This window comes from Periplaneta americana, chromosome 16, assembly GCF_040183065.1.
Source record: "Periplaneta americana isolate PAMFEO1 chromosome 16, P.americana_PAMFEO1_priV1, whole genome shotgun sequence".
NCBI classification, from domain to species: Eukaryota; Metazoa; Arthropoda; class Insecta; order Blattodea; family Blattidae; genus Periplaneta; species Periplaneta americana.
In genome coordinates, this window is record NC_091132.1 from 97,220,546 (window position 1) to 97,235,027 (window position 14,482).

Genomic DNA, 14,482 nt, shown 5'->3' on the forward strand with positions numbered 1-14,482 from the left:
AGCTACGCTGATGGCTCAACAAGAACGTACAATACATAGCAAGCAGTTGAACTATACCAAAACACACAATATACGGTATTAATTCAATTTAAAAGCTGTAACAATTCATCAGGCGAGCTATACAAAATTACGCAATATATAACAAGCAGATTAATTCAATTTACAATCACAAACAATTCAATCAATTGAGCTATACAAAAATAGACAATACATATCAAGCAGACCAATCAATATACGAGCATAAAAATTCATCATTTGAGCTCTACAAAAATATGCAATATATAGCAAGCTGATTAAATCAATTTACAAACATATACATTCATTGGATGAGCTATACAAAAACATACAATAAACAGCAAGCAAATCAATTCTCATTTTACAAGTATAAACAATTTATCAGTTAATACATAAAATATGCAATATATATAGGTATCCTACAAGGAAAACTCAGCTCAGACTCCTCACACTGCGCATGCTATACCCCTCTTACCCCCTGCAGGAGGCAAGTTCTTTGATAAGCGGCTAATGATATAGCTATAACGGCTATGGTTCTGGACATGTGCACACAAAGAACAGCTGTAACAATAACCAATTAAGTGAATATAACATTACAAGATGTCAACATCGTCTCTTTCTAAGTCACAATCGGTATCTTCATCACTGGAACTGTCCTCATATTTAATATAAAACACTATGTGATTCCCTGACTCTGTACATAGCAATAACACGAGTTCAGTTCAGCACAAGAAGATATCATGTACTGAATGTGCGCATGCGCATAGTGTTAGTGGTGTGACTGGAGATGGGGAACATGCTGGGAAAGGGAGCATACATCAGCTGCGCAAGACAGTCATGCCCACTGATTTCTGGGCACTGAGTTTTCCTTGTTGGATGCCTATAGTAAGCAAATTAATTCAATTTACATCATACACAATTCATCCGTTGAGCTATACAACATTGCATAGTACTTAGTAAGAAAATTATACATCTTGATTACACAACTTTTAACACTGTATTACTTCGGAATATGTATGATAAGAACTTTCTTGTGTTAAATTTTAACGTAAGACGACCAAAAATAGGTCGAAACATGTTAACAAGGTACGTTAAAATTTAACACAAGAAAGTTCTTATCATACATATTCCTAAGAAAATTAATTCAATTTACACGCAAAAACAATTCTTCAGTTGTGTAGAAGGTATGAATATGTAGAAAATTGATTAGCCTAATTCTGTTCTGAATCACCTCTCATGCTCCTTCAAAGCTTTAAGATAATTAGACAGTGCATTGAAGACTAATACATGAATAGTGAACTCCTTTTTCATAACAGCTTAGACTAACAGAGAGTAAATGGAGATCTGATTTATGTCTCGCATTAAAATTATGAATGTTTTTATTTATACTAAATGTATCTTGGTTTTTAATATAAAACATCATTAGGTAAAGAATGTAGTGAGGAGGTAAAGTCAAGATTTCTAAATTTTGTAAAAAATTTTTACATGATGTCCTTTTATGCACACCAGCCATTATCCTTATTGTTTTCTTTTCTAAAATAAATATGTATTTAGTTTCAGATGAGTTACTCCACAGTATTAATCCATATTTCATTACAGAATGGAAATATGAAAAGTATGACATTTTAAGTGTGTTTATATCATTAATGGAAGATAAGGATCTTAATGCATAACAGGCAGAGCTCAATTCAGGAATAATATAACATAATGACCTGAAGATACCTTACAAAATATAGGCGAAAACGTTTGTCAAGGAAACACTGTACTTTTAATGATAAGTTATTAGACGGGAATTTGTTAAATAACATAAAAATTGTAGTCAGTAACTTATGGGAATAACAATATCAATACTGTTTAGGTGAGGGGTTTGGACTTTTTCTATTGCTGGTTGTCACAATCAAAAAATTAAGATACAACGTTTCGAAAGGTGGTTCTCCCTTCGTCTTCAGGTGGAAGCAAGGAGAGAAAGGAAAAAACCTTCTGTTGGGATCGTTATGTACAGCTATTCTGTATGACTGCCCCTAATAGTATCTAAACTGAACAAAATAGAGGAGTATATAAAATGGGAAGTACTTTTCGGTGATATTGATTCGATCAACATAAACTGTATCAGCAACGATGATGAAAGCCATGATACAAGGCCTCGCAGCTGTATAAAGGTAAGTCGTCAATGTTTTTAGTTCAGAGTTCAACCAGTCTAAGCTAAGTCCTGTTCCTTCATCCAGAGTGACGTCACTCATGCTTGAATATCTTCTGTCATGGTGTAAATATCATTACAACTTAAATATTCGAGACTGTGCAGAATATGCTGAAATCATTTAAGAAACATTTAATACTGAATTTCTAGGTCTCAAATTTATTTCCAGGAGCACAAATTATGTATGTGATAGAACATCTACTAAAAACAAAAAAATCCTCTGGATATGATGAAAGCTTGACCTGAAACAATTTCTCCTTATTTAAATGATTTAGGCCTATGTAATTTGTCACTGCAGTAAGTTATGGTATTTATCTGGAATGACTCATATACTCAATAGTATAACCAATGTACAAAAAGCAGAATAAATATATCTACTATTGCTAATAAACCCATATAATTATTAACAACACTTCCAAAAGTATTGTAAAATTTACGTATAGGCCTAATACAATGTGGGACCCACCTCACCCGCTCTGGCCGGAGGAGAACATCACAGAGGAAACTGGGAGTGGGGATGTAATGCCATTGATAAGAGGTGTTGACAGGCTAAAGGTCTGACCATTCAGCTACTGCAGAGGTTAATACATGTAGCCTACAGTTAATGTTTTATGAAGCTTGCAGTTACTGTAGATGTTATCACTTCGGAAGCTGGAGAATAGGGGCGTGGTTTAAGTAGCTTTGGAGTGAGTAACAGCTGATGAATTCCTTTTACATTCTTCACAGGACTGGTGAAGTGAGTCCCATACAATAGATTATACCATTATTTGGAATCCAACAATAGTACAATAGTTTTAGAGTGGTTCTGGATTTAAAAAAATAAAAATTAACAGAGAATGTAGATTTTAAGTTGGTGGATGGAGTAGGCCCTATTGAATTCTTTAAATTCGAAATTAGATGTTGAAGAAATATTTGTGATTTGGCTAAACCATTAATTTGCAATATATATCATATTATTATGCTGATAATATTTCAGTGGTCTGGATTTAGAAAATAAAAATCAATAAAGGATACAGCTTTTAAGTCTGTAGATGGAGTGAATTCTTTAAATTCGAAATTACATATTGGGGGAATATAACTTAATGTGATTTGGCTAAATCATTTGCTGTGTAGTTAATATTGACACTGATTGTAAAATTCGAAACACTACATCACCATCATTCCAAGTAGCTGACTTTGCACAAGCGTTCAGAGACAGAGTGACAACATAGGCCTATATAAATGGTGTAACAGTCATAAAAATGAGTTTGTTAAATTCAATGACAAAGTATTTCCTATACTGGTAACTGAACAGTTATTCATAGCTAAGACAACCTCTGACAGCGCTAGGCAAACTGTTTCAGCTTTTGGAATATAGGCCTATAAAGTCGTTAATTCTAAATTAAGAAGACTGGGTAAGTACACAAAAAAAAAATCATCAAAACTGATTTTCAATAGCAAAATTAACTTTTAATTGAAATACTACCAATTTCAGTTCCATACTGGGGAGCCTAGCCTATGTCATTAAATAGGGCCTATACTTTATCTGTCATTTTATAAGGATTAAGTATCAGTATAATGTTACCAAGTAGGTAGGCTATTCGCAGTTTGACTGTCCATTGTATATTCTTATTATTACCAAACATACAGCTTTGTCAGCGTTTTTTTTCCAACCCTGTTAAGAACACCATAACCCAATAATGCATTCCTTGAAATCTGGAAGAACTACTTCAAACAAAACTACAAACAAAAAAGATTCTGATTCCATAATGGGAACAAATGTGTAAAGGCATATGGAAACTTTGTTTAAAGTTGTGATAATCTAAAAAAATATTAAGTTTAAGGTAAAAAAATATTATCCTGTATTTAAGAAAGAAATTTGTAGACTAATCTCCTTTTTATGTCCGCCAGTGACTAATGATGAAAACAGGTGAACATAAGAAATTGAATTTACAAGCTTATGATATGCCTACCTTACATTAATTTTTTTGCAGCATAATAATATGATATACACAAATATCTTGCAGTTATTTTCGATAGTAAGTTACCATGGAGCAACCATTTGATATACATTTCTGAAAAAGCTCGTAAAAGATTCTCCCTTCTAAAAAAGACTATCAGGAAAGAAATGGGGATGCTCTAGAAATACTTTGAACACTACATACAAAATGTTTATACAGTCAGTGCTGATATACTGCGGAGAAATTTTAATTACTTCATCTTTCATAAACAAAACAGAATATGTTCAAAACCAAGCTCTCAGGCTCATTACTGGTGGAATCAAAACAACTCCGGGAAATAGATTCTATGAGATTCCTCACTAATATTAACAGCATCAAAATGACAATAGAAGAAAAAGCACTGATTCAATACGAAAAACTTATTAGATTACCAGGAAACAATTGGCATTCATACAGTCCTCTCTGTAGATTAAGTATCCATGGTTTCATATCCATGGTTCAGGAATTAAAACAGAAAATCAACATCCCGAATTTAAAAGAAAACTTACAAATTAAACCAAACCCTTTAACTCTATTAAATACAGAGTGTAATCTAAATTTAACAGAAGAAATACTGCAATCAGAAGTAAACACTGAAATAATGAAACAATTGTCTTTAGAGACAATTAATATTAGGTACCCTCCACAAAACTGGCTTCATTTATACACCGACGGATCCTTGATCTCCAGAGAACAAGGTGCCGGTGCAGGTGTTATGTGCTGTCTCTTCTCACTTTATAGATCTCTTGGACATGGAACAACAAGTTTGGATGGAGAAATCATTGCAATAAGTGAAAGTCTCAGGAATCTTCTATGCCACATCAATAAATTTAAGAATGCAGTTATACTGTCAGACTCCAAAGCAGCTATTCTATCAATAGTCTCTAAACACACACCTTCATCTCAAACAGCAGAAATAACTAAAATGCTCTCTCAATTAATATTACTCAATAAAAGAATTATGTTCCAATAGAGACCATCCCTTTGTGGAATCCTGGAAAATGAGAATGCGGATGCTTTAGCAAAGAAGGGCAGCACTGCTACTTACAGACCTGTTACTAAATCTACGTATTACTCTGTGAAAAGATTTATTAAATCTACATACTTAGGCCAGGTGCACACAGAATCAGACGCGATGCGACAGGGCGCAGCGCGACACTACATTTTGCTTTACAACGCCTCACGACAACTTAAAACTGTCTGCTCGCGACAACTGATTTGCTGGCTGTGGAATTGGAAAACTGGCCTAGGCTAGAAAATGGCGTCAATAATAGAGGACTGTCTATATGAAAAATTCTATTGTATTTGCTTATTATGTCCTAAGGACGCAAGCTCCTAAAAATCTATACTATTGAAAGAGTCTTAAAAATTAGGCTTACTACAAATTACACTGGTCAACAGTCATTTTGCGCCAGACATAAAACTAACAATTCTTACTAATTTCGACCTCCTGAATAAAAAAATAACAAGCAAATTTCGATCACTTCGGGTTTTTGAGATGCACAATATAATTAATTTTCTATGCATTTTATTTAAAAAATCACCGTATTTTGTGTGTAACTATTTTGTTTTACAAATGTGAGGACCCATTATGTGAAAACAATGTTAGTATAAGTAGGGCACCATGTTAGAAGCACTTGTAGAAAGGGAAATTATTTTATTGCCCTTCTACGAGTCTATTTCGAGGGAGTGAAACAGGTTCGCAGTATAGATTCACTGGAGTTTACCTGATTTTACTTGAGATGTGCATTTCTTTCACTGTGAGCTTTAATTACATTACTGTAGTTTATATTTTGTAATATATCACCATGTCAAATCCACTTCTAGAAGCGGAAATTGTTTTATTGCCATTTTCGGTTCCATTTGGAGGGGAAGAAACAGGTTCGCCGTATGAAAACGCATCAGTTTACCAGGATATTTCTGTGGTGTTAGTATTCTGTGTAAGACGTGTATTTCTTTAAAGTGTGCTTTAATGATAATATTCAAAGTACGAATGGTTTATATGTGCGGATTTGAAGGTTGTAGCATTCCTTTTTGGAATGCAATTAGGCTACACAAAATTTTGCTGCTTTCTGTACGAATTGGACAGTCACGCTCGAGATATTTTATTTTTATTTTATTTTATTGGGTTATTTTACGACGCTGTATCAACATCTAGGTTATTTAGCGTCGGAATGAAATGAAGGTGATAATGCCGGTGAAATGAGTCCAGGGTCTAGCACCGAAAGTTACCCAACATTTGCTCGTATTGGGTTGAGGGAAAACCCCGGAAAAACCTCAACCAGGTAACTTGCCCCGACTGGGATTCGAACCCGGGCCACCTGGTTTCATGGCCAGACGCGCTGACCGTTACCCCACAGGTGTGGACTTGCGCTCGAGATAAGCATTATAAAATAAGACGACAATCACTAGAGCCAAGGAAGAAAAATATTATACATCAACCCCTTGTACCTCAAAGCGAAGTAATTTTACCCCTTTTACACAATAAGTTAGGGTTAATGAAGAATTTTGTTAAAGGGATAAATTATAAAACTGAAGCATTTAAAAATATCCAGGAAAAATTCCCTGCTATTAATAATCCGTGGCGCTACACCCCGTGAAGAGCCCAGCCGGCTGCTGGCCTCATGCCCACATGCCAAAACAGAGGTGGACGATCATCCAACTAGAATGGAGGTATTGTGTGGTTAGCACGATGATCCCCCAGTCGTTATATCAGGTTTTCGCTACCTATCATAGCTCCCCAAGTGCATCACGATGCTAGGTGGGCACCGGTCCCATACACTGGCCGAAATTTCATGAGAAAATTTCTTCTCTCATGAGGACTCGGACCAGCGCGTATTCCTTAACATTTCCTGCTATTAGTGATTCAAAAATAAAAGAGGGATGTCCACACCTGTGGAGTAACGGTTAGCACGTCTAGCCGCGAAACCAGGTGGCCCAGGTTCGATTCCCGGTCGGGGCAAGTTACCTGGTTGAGGTTTTTTCCGGGGTTTTCCCTCAACCCAATATGAGCAAATGCTAGGTAACTTTCGGTGTTGGACCCCAGACTCATTTCACCGGCATTATCACCTTCATCTCATTCAGACGCTAAATAACCTAAGATGTTGATAAAGCGTCGTAAAATAACCTACTAAAATAAAAAGAGGGATTTCTCAATGGACCACAAATTAGAGAAATAATGGACAATCACTTCGAATCTTGCTGGAAGGAAAAGAGACAGCCGTCTGAATTGCATTCAAGGAGGTTGAATTAATTTTCTGGATAACTGTAGAAGTGAGAACTATGAAGAACTAGTGAAAAATTTACTGTTGGCGTAGGTCTATTAAACTAGGGGTTGTAAAATTTCCCTGAAAATTCACTTCCTTCACTCACATCTTGACTTTTTTTTCCCGAGAATTGTGCGATTTCAGTGATGAGCATGATGAGCGCTTCCATCAAGAAATTTCAACTATTTATGGAAAAAAGAGAGCAAGGACAATGGAGTACCAATATGCTAGCAGACTATTGTTGGACTTTAGCTCATGATGTACCTGATGCCCAGTGTAAAAGAAAATGCAGAAAAAGAAAGCTGTAATCTTCTGAACAGTGAATATTTAGCCTTATTGTTATTATATAAAACAATATTTTGAATAGATATAAATTCCAAAATTTCTCAAAAACCGTAACCAACAACTGTTTTTATTGTCATATTCGTATTCAGGAAGCTCAAATTATATAGAAAACATATAGCACATGCCTAGTGCAAAAAATTGTTAACATTTGTTACGCAGTGTTATTATTATAAATTATTATTCACCTGATGCTTTCATCTCATTTGCAATTTTTCACATATTTTCAGAAACCACATTATTCTCGTGATACTGTTTCAAAGATTGTACAGAATGTATCTTTCCTGTACTAAATCAACTAATTTTTCCGCATCGAGCTCCATTATGAATAATGTGCACTACACACCAATAGTATTTTTTTGTAGATAATGAAAGCGTGCAATCACAGCCACTACTAACGCATGCGCAGTACACTGCAGCTATCAGACAGTCTCCTTGAGACGAACTTCTAGCAGTCATTCAATGTTGTCTCTTCGTGTCTCCTTGTGTCTGCTCGTGACCGTCGCGCCGCGTCTGATTCTGTGTGCACCACATCATAAGAAATCAATGGGAGACAAGTACCACGAGACAAAATGTCGCGTCGCGTCTGATTCTGTGTGCACCCGGCCTTAGACTTCAACAAACAAAATTTGATAATACAATCTCAAAGGAAAAAATGGAACTCTCTGCATCATAATCCACAGTTAATTCCCGATTTATCACGAAAATCGTCTGTAGCTGCATTTAGATTGGCAACAGGCCATGACTGTTTGGCCAAACACCTGCATAGAATTGGAATATATCAGTCCCCTAAATGCCCGTTGTGCAACTCAAACCAAGAAATGGATTCGGAACACCTCAAAATCTATGCTTCAGTGGCCGACCATGCTTTCGAGAGGAGTTGTGCTTCTTCACGACAACGCCCGCCCGCACACTGCTGCTTCAACTCGAGAATTGCTGGATCAATTCGGTTGGGAAATCTTTGATCATCCGCCCTATAGTCCAGACCTTGCTCCTGGCGATTTTCACCTTTTCACTAAGGGGAGTCAGCTGCGCGGCGGATATGCGCGAACGGTCGTTATTTCCTGGATCCCACTCGTATATACACTTAATTTAATCGCATGAACTCTATACTATATAACCAAATCGTGAATTAAAAAAAAAAAACATGGCGGTATATAAATATTATAACTACCTTCTGACGTCATCAATGACGTCACACCTTTCCATTGTATCTTTAAATTTACCATGTTTTTTTTTTCGGACATACTTATAAATGCAATCTCTCTATGTCTGGCAAGCTAGACTACTGAATTTCAGAATTAAGTAAATGCCCGATCGCCAACGTCCCCTTTGATAGCAATATTCCTTTATTAAGCAAGCAACGCTGTAATCCTGTGATTCGTGGGAGTTATGAAGCCACTGAAGGTCATAATGCAGGAGATTTGCCGCGAAGTATAGTAACTTGCTATGCTAAGAGAACAGTTACTTTATTGAGTGTATTAAGTTGTTCTACTTGTGAAAGTTTAGCAAGAATGATGCCGAAAACTTGATCCAGTTTAGAGAGAATTTCCCCCCCCCCCCCCCAAGTTCAAGTGGAAAAGGCATGAAAACTAAATGCAAATCATATGGTTTAGAAATGATTAGTTGCTACAATTAAAGATAAATAAAGAAAAAAAAATTAGGATAGGCCTAATTTACTCCAATACCTGACAATGAAGAACAAAATTTAGAGACAGGTCCAGTAGTTGCACCTTCAGTATCAAAACAAAGGAGATCATTAGATACGGATCACTTATTCATTGACAGACATCTTTGAAAATTAAGCGAAGTCAGCTTAGTCCCTTTGTCATCTGAACAGAAAGAGGGCTTAGATAAACAAGTTACAAAATTCTGTTATGCTACAAACAGTTCCTTCTGTTGTTGCATTCAGTTATAAGACAAAAGAGCTGTTTAAAAATAGCCTACTGTTCTCCACCCAGGAGATAAACCGTGAAAGGAATGTGCTTACTATTGCGTCATCTATTGGAGCGAAGTAGATAGATAATATTAGAGTTATAACGTCAGTTTAAAAATCATACGCTCTCCTGCATATGTTATTTCCTGTATGGAGGGATTAAAAGACCAGGAGATTAACCATGATCTAATTTTGTAACTAGGGTAGTATAAAAATGTGTATATCAGTGTTATTGTTTGTGCTGTGAGACTTAGCCAATAGAGATACGAGTACCCACGTGTGTGACCTTATGACATCTTATGACATCAACATTCATTCACAGCATCACCCCGCTCCCTCTCATTCCCTGGAGACTTTCTCGTGGTTGGAGTACAGTATGTTGCAATGTGACATATCCCAATTCAAACTTTTGTTGAAACATAGCATGCAGATTGATTCTTCATTATTCATTCTAGGTACTTCATAAGCACTGAAGGATAAACCAATCTGAGAATAATTTAAAATTATTTATATAAGCAAAATTTTAATTTATAGGCTAAATAAAATTGGATTTAAATAAAAAATTAATTGTTTTTTATTTTTTACACCCTGACCTAAGCTAACCTGGTACTGTAATGTTATGTTAGCTTAGGCTAGGTTAGGTCAGGTCAGATCGGGCTAGTTTAGATTGTGATAGGTTATGTTAGTTTACAGTCGAAATTATGTGTTTCCGAAATTTTTTCCTATTACCTTTCGAAAACTGAGCATATAATCGTTTGTGAAAAAAAAAAAGTTCGAAAATCGTGGAGTGGTCATCCTCCAGATTTACCGATCATAGTGAAACTATAAGCTCACCTATCTCGGTAAAAAAAACTTCATTCTGCCATAGACCTCGACCGTCACTCATCAAACTATCTCTAACCTTGTCACATACACTATTATTACATAGGTAATGCTGTACGAGTGATGAATAATAGTATACCGGTATTCATATTCAACATTGTATCATAGTAATAATACAGTGAAATAGTTATTAGACCTATAGTCTACTAAGAATAGTAAAATATTCACATGACGAAGTCCACCAAATATCCCTAATCAATTCCCATTACCTCATGGCTTAGTTGCCTCATGAGTGATTTCTTATTCACTGTATTATTACTGTCATAATTATATTACATTACTTTTTCCATTATTGTCTAGATCTATTACTTTAACTTGAAGTCATGGTACCACATAACAAAACCTATATACGCTTAATTATAATTTATAGCAATGAGTAATACATAGAAAGGTACAATAATTAGGCCTTTGACGATAATTCCATAGGCCTTACTACACATAAGAAATTTGAATTCGTTGTTCTATTAATAAATAAATGACAATTTACTTAACAATAATTCATTAAGGGGCTAGGTACAGCTTACAGCAGTAAAATTTTTGGAAATATTCAACATTCTTTTCCTCCAGTAAGTAATGGATTAAGTAACTGTATTTTGTACAATAATGAAAACTGGTACCTATGTATGAGACACTGTCCTGCTATATATATATATAAAAAAATATTTTTACGATTTAAAAAGATTTTTTTTTTTCAAAATTAAAAATGGTGACACTTTACTGTGCAATGATGAAGCGTTTCCCTCATAACTCATTAACTTTTTCATGTTTGCTCTCTTTTATTTTATTGCTGAAACTCATGTTTGCAATATCGTGCTCTTTCAACTATATTCCTTAATAAATAACAGCCTATTTTTTTTTATTTTGTGTTGGAAGAAAATTCTGATATTTGACCATTTTAAAAATGAATTTATTTTTTATCAGACAATCTATCAAAGTAGGGAAGTGATCTTGCATCGTATAGTAGATAGGCCTATTACATGCATAAACAGACTCAAAACATTTCATCACAGAATGTTGGTTTTTGAGTTATGTGGAAAACACTTCATCACTGCACAGTGAACTGAAATTTGAAAAGAAAACTGTAAATAATTTTTTTTAATCGTAAAAATATTTTTTTCATATAGCAGAAGGACAATGTTTTACACATACTAATTTTCATTATTGTACAAGATACAGTAATGGAGAAAAAAAATGTTGAATATTTACAAAATTTTACTGCTGTAAGCTGTACCTAACCCCTTAAGTTAAACTGCAATATACGTTACCTATGCTTTTACGTATACAAAGGGCATTTAAACAAAACATAATATAAAATGGGATCTAATTGAAAATAAACTGGGTAAAAGTGGTTCAATGTTATACAATTCGATATAGACACTACATGAAACTTAGTATATTGCGAGGTTATGTAAGTATAAATTCTTATGACAAGATTATGAGGCGTGGTACGAATAGTAGCCACATGCATACCTGCCCGAGACTGTTTGCTTGGTAAAAGAGTTGCAATATGTGCTGGATCACGTTGCAAGACTTCCAAATCCACATCAGCTGGATAACTCTCCTGATAAAATTCAGCCCCTGCTTCTTCCCATCCTTGACCCCGAGAAGTTCGTTTCTTGCGTTCCCCTCCCGACATCTTGGTTATATTTCAAGAATTGTAATTCGTGTTTACTGATCTAGCGTTACTACAATAATTTAATTAAAAACATGTCTTAATCCATGTTTATTCATCCACAAGTACCAACTAATATCATAACTGTCAAAATTGTCTCTTCGCGTAAGTCAATGTTCTTGTTAGTGCAAACAAGTAATACCATCCCGAATTCATTTTGCTTGTTACAGATTCAAGCATTCTATACAAACGACTCTAATAGTCTAATTATCCACCAAATGAATGGTCTGTTCATCTTTTTATACAAAACCACGAAATGCTACAATATTCATCGCTGTCTTGATCTTCGTTCACAATTTCCTCATCACCCTTATTAAGACTGCTGTAATTTGCTACGCGACCAAATCGATGCTGATATTTCCATACATGAGCCCTACGTCCCATTTGCACGATTTACTTGGGCGTAGCCTCTAAACTGGCGTATCACTTCAATTCGAATCACAAAATAGGCCTACAAAGATTTCTGCTACATAGAATACATTAATGCACCTATGTAATTTTCGTCCATATAAAACAAAAACATACAATAAAAACTGCTAGGCGATGACGCATTTCCGTTCAGAACATATAGGTGTCACACTTATAGCTGCGGGTGTCAGACAGGTACTCCACTTTTCACACTTTGACAGTTCAATAGCACAGCTGCACAGCCTCCTCGATTCATTCTAAATGGCCGAAAGATGGCACCTAATGTACGATCTCCTGCAGTACAGCATTTTTTATCTCGCACGAATCTGTCTTAAGAGCTAAGATAGGTATCAGTTTAATAGCACGTAGAATAAAAATCAGGGATCCTAGGCGCCCCGTTTTTGAGATCTTTGTCTAAAAAAAAAGCTACATTTGTATCGATTTTTTAATTTTTTTCTTTGTGATTTCATGTGTTGGCAATATTGATTATTTATAAAACAACCTCTCATGATATGGCAATTGTTTTTAAAACATTTTCTCATTTCAGGGGTGCCAATTGTACCGTAATTACGCAACATGTGCCATTATTACATTAAACTTGGCTTCCACGCGCGTGTTTCTTTGATAGATAGCATGCGGGAAACGTTAATGACAGTTCAGTGTGCTTCCTTGCTTGCTAGAAATTCTGCCCACTGCTACTTTGGTAGCCACTATGATGGATTTCTAGATTACGTTTCTTGCTATTTTTCGCGTTTGTCAATGCCGAAACAGTCCAATACACGTGCAGCTCACGACAGGAAGAACTTGGCTGTGAGATCAAACTGTGCATGCGCAGACTTGGTTAATAAAAATCTAAACTAACCAAATCTAACCTTCGTATATACAAGATGTGTAACCGGAGTACGAAGGAAACTTCTTAACTTGATCTGGAATGCATAGGCGGAGAGAGAATCGTTTCCTTGGGGGGGGGGGGCAAAGCACACAAGGAAGATCGCGTTAAGCAATGATGAAGCTGGTACGAGCAGATCAGATGAAATTGTTAAAAAGTCCGATCTAATGTGCAAGAAATGTAGAAATGATATTGTGAATGGTGTTTTGTGTCGTTTTTGCGACAGTTGGTTACATTATGAGTGTTGTGAAGGCTCTGATGAATCTCGAGCTGATGATTTGTGGTATTGTGGGGATCAGTGCCTAACAGACAACGCCTTGTTGAACATAAACTATCAAAAGAAGACGGCAGAAGACATCGCATCGGTTTGGGAAATAGTTAATATACTGCAAAGTGACATTAACGAACTAAAACGTCAAAATGATTTGTCAAGGAAGGAAAACTTAGCGCAAGCTAAAAAAATGGATGACTTGATAAAGACACTTTCAAATTCGAATGCTAACACAATGCTGCCAACAACTGAAAATTGGACAACAGTGAAACGAAACAGCCAAAGTCCAGTACAATTGATGGTGTTATATGGCGATGCCCAGCTCACAAAGGCTGCAAGAAGTCCATCAGGGACGGATCTTTCTTGAGTGGGTAGCATATCACATTTAAGATCTTTCTAACGCTTGCATACTGCTGGGCGTATTCTGTATCTGTCGGCATCGCAGCAGTAGAAGCTAAAGTGTCGAAGGTCACAGCGATCCAATAGTGTCAACATTGTAGAGATATCTGTTCCAGGTGGCTTGTACAAAATCCACTGAGATTAGGCGGTCCTGGTACAGTCGTACAGATTGACGAAAGCGTCATTGCTAAACCGAAGTATGGTGTCCGACATGTGGTTCGGGAGC

The 14,482-nt window shown here is 35.9% G+C and overlaps 1 protein-coding gene across 3 annotated transcripts in view; it reads right to left on the reverse strand.

The window, feature by feature from the left end:
- LOC138690970 (transmembrane channel-like protein 7) overlaps window positions 1-14,482 on the reverse strand; it is a 93,557-nt gene that overhangs the window by 12,067 nt on the left and 67,008 nt on the right. Inside the window, exon 1 of one of the 3 annotated variants that reach the window (XM_069812578.1) lies at window positions 12,088-12,957. The exons of 1 other annotated variant lie outside the window; for it this stretch is intronic. In XM_069812578.1, coding sequence (XP_069668679.1) covers window positions 12,088-12,253 — 166 coding nt within the window. In that variant the 5' untranslated portion in view covers window positions 12,254-12,957. Of the gene's footprint in view, window positions 1-12,087; window positions 12,958-14,482 lie in introns of those variants that run through there. One more of the 3 variants, XM_069812581.1, reaches the window with a different exon arrangement.